This window comes from Geospiza fortis, unplaced genomic scaffold (assembly GCF_000277835.1).
Source record: "Geospiza fortis unplaced genomic scaffold, GeoFor_1.0 scaffold992, whole genome shotgun sequence".
NCBI classification, from domain to species: domain Eukaryota; kingdom Metazoa; phylum Chordata; class Aves; order Passeriformes; family Thraupidae; genus Geospiza; species Geospiza fortis.
The window spans coordinates 226,025-228,286 of NW_005054625.1; the positions used below are offsets into that span (position 1 = coordinate 226,025).

Genomic DNA, 2,262 nt, shown 5'->3' on the forward strand with positions numbered 1-2,262 from the left:
GAGGTGAGCGGGGCGCAGGGACCCCCCCAAAGGCCATCCCGGGGAGATGCCGCGGGGGCTGAGCCGCCTGTGCCCGCAGTCATCGCCACCATGAGGAACACGGGCAGGAGCGCGGCGCTGGCGGCGGCGGCGGGGCCGGCGCTGGGCCGGACGCTGGAGATCAAACAGCTGGATGTGTGCGATGAGAGCTCCATCCGTGCCTGCCTCGACAGCATCCCCGGGCGTCACGTCGATATCCTGGGTGAGATCCGGGATTCCCGTCCCAGCCTGACCCCGGTGACCCCCACCCTGTATTGGGGGCTGTGCAAACTTGTCCCGTGCCAGGGACCATTTGTGCTCCCAGTGCTGGGACCCTCCGTGCCAGGGACACCTCACGGTGTGCTAGGGACTCCCTGCACCAGGGACCCTTTGTGCTGGGACATTCCCTGTGCTGGGACCCTCCAAACTCGGTACATCCCATTCTGGGGACCCTCCAAGCAATGGGGACCCCCCACACCAGGGACCCTCTGTGCTGGGGTATTCCCTGTGCCTCCAAACTCAGGAGATCCCATTCTGGGGACCCTCCAAGCACTGGGGACCCCCTGCACCAGGGACCCTCTGTGCTGGGACATTCCCTGCACCAGGGACCCTCCAAACTCAGGACATCCCATTCTGGGGACCCTCCAAGCACTGTGCCATGGGTCCCTCATCCACAGGGACCCCGCACACAAGTGACTCTCTATGCCAGGGTCACCCTGCACCAGGGACCCTCCTCACCCAGGACATCCCATGCTGGGGACACTCTGAGAACCAGGGACCCCCCATGCCCAGGGTGTGAGATCCCCCTGCCCAGGGCACGCCCCACTGATGCCCCCTGCCCCACAGTCAGCAATGCCGGGGTGGGCATGGCGGGACCCCTGGAGTGCCAGAGCCTGGCAGCCATGCAGAGCCTCATGGACACCAACTTCTTCGGCCTCGTCCGCCTGGTCAAGGAGGTGCTGCCCGACATGAAGAGGCGCCGCGGGGGCCACATCGTCGTCATCAGCAGCATCATGGGCCTGCAGGGTAGGGGAAAATGGGGTGCCCTGGGGGGACCAGCCCTCACGCAGGCCTGACTGGAGCTCCCCAACCATGCAGGTATTGTCTTCAATGACATCTACTCGGCCTCCAAGTTCGCCGTGGAGGGTTTCTGCGAGAGCCTGGTGGTGCAGGCGCTGCGCTTCAACGTGGCGTGAGTGTGGGGGCCCTGGAGCCCTTGGGGCAGGGGTCTGGGGGTGCCCAGTGCCCAGTGCCCAGTGCCACATCCCTGGGCAGGATCAGCCTGGTGGAGCCGGGGCCGGTGATGACGGAATTCGAGACCAAGCTGTACGAGGAAGCCGAACGCGCCGACTACTCACGGACAGACCCCGAGACGGCCGAAATCTTCACCAAGCTCTACCTGAGGAACTCCAGGGATGTCTTCACCAGCCTGGGCCAGACCCCTGAGGACATTGCAGAGGTGCCAGGCGGGCAGGGTGTCCCAGTGGGCTGGGGCTGGGCTGGACAGAGGTGTCAATTAGCCCTGACAAGGAACAGCAATGCCCAGCCAGCAGTGGGGCAGCTGACACCCAGACAGCTCCATCCTGATGGGGCTGAGCCTGGCTGGGAATGAGAATAGGAATGGTGGTGGGATGGGAATGTGGATGGGATGGGAATAGGAATGGGAAGGACCTGAAGATGGAGATGGGCAGAAATGGAATGGGAATGAGAAGGGATGGTAGGATGAGATGGGTTGGGATAGGATAAAAATAGGAATAGAACAGGAAGGATTTGGGGATGGGATAGGAATGGTGATGGGGTGAGGTGGGATGGATTAGAGGTAGGATGGGAAGGGCTTGGGGATCAGGATAGCAAATGAATGAGAAGAAGATGGGATGGGAATGGGGATAAAAGGAGAATGGGAGGGAGGGCATGGGAATGTGAATGAGGATGGAGGCACAGATGTGGATGGGATGGAGGTGCAGATGTGAGTGGGATGGAGGTGCAGATGTAGATGGGAGGGAGGTGCAGATGTGGATGGGATGGAGGTGCAGATGTGGTTGGGATGGAGGTGCAGATGTGGATGGGATGCAGGCAGGGCTCAAAGGGGACAGAGATGGGATGGCAGTGGTGGTGGGCTGGGGCAGTGGGCACAGGAAGGTGACAATCCCATGCCCACGTGCAGCACACCCTGCGGGTGATAGAGGCGGCCCGGCCGCCGTTCCGGCACCAGACCAACGCGGCGTACACGCCCATGGCTGCCCC

General features: G+C 62.6%; 1 protein-coding gene across 1 annotated transcript in view; it reads left to right on the forward strand.

Annotated features, from left to right (window-relative positions):
• Positions 1–2,262, forward strand: part of LOC115948927 (retinol dehydrogenase 8-like) — a 4,678-nt gene that overhangs the window by 603 nt on the left and 1,813 nt on the right. Inside the window, exons 2-6 of the mRNA XM_031064759.1 lie at positions 4–241; positions 865–1,044; positions 1,117–1,210; positions 1,294–1,477; positions 2,183–2,257. Of these exons, the coding sequence (XP_030920619.1) occupies positions 4–241; positions 865–1,044; positions 1,117–1,210; positions 1,294–1,477; positions 2,183–2,257 (771 nt within the window). The remainder of the gene's footprint in view (positions 1–3; positions 242–864; positions 1,045–1,116; positions 1,211–1,293; positions 1,478–2,182; positions 2,258–2,262) is intronic.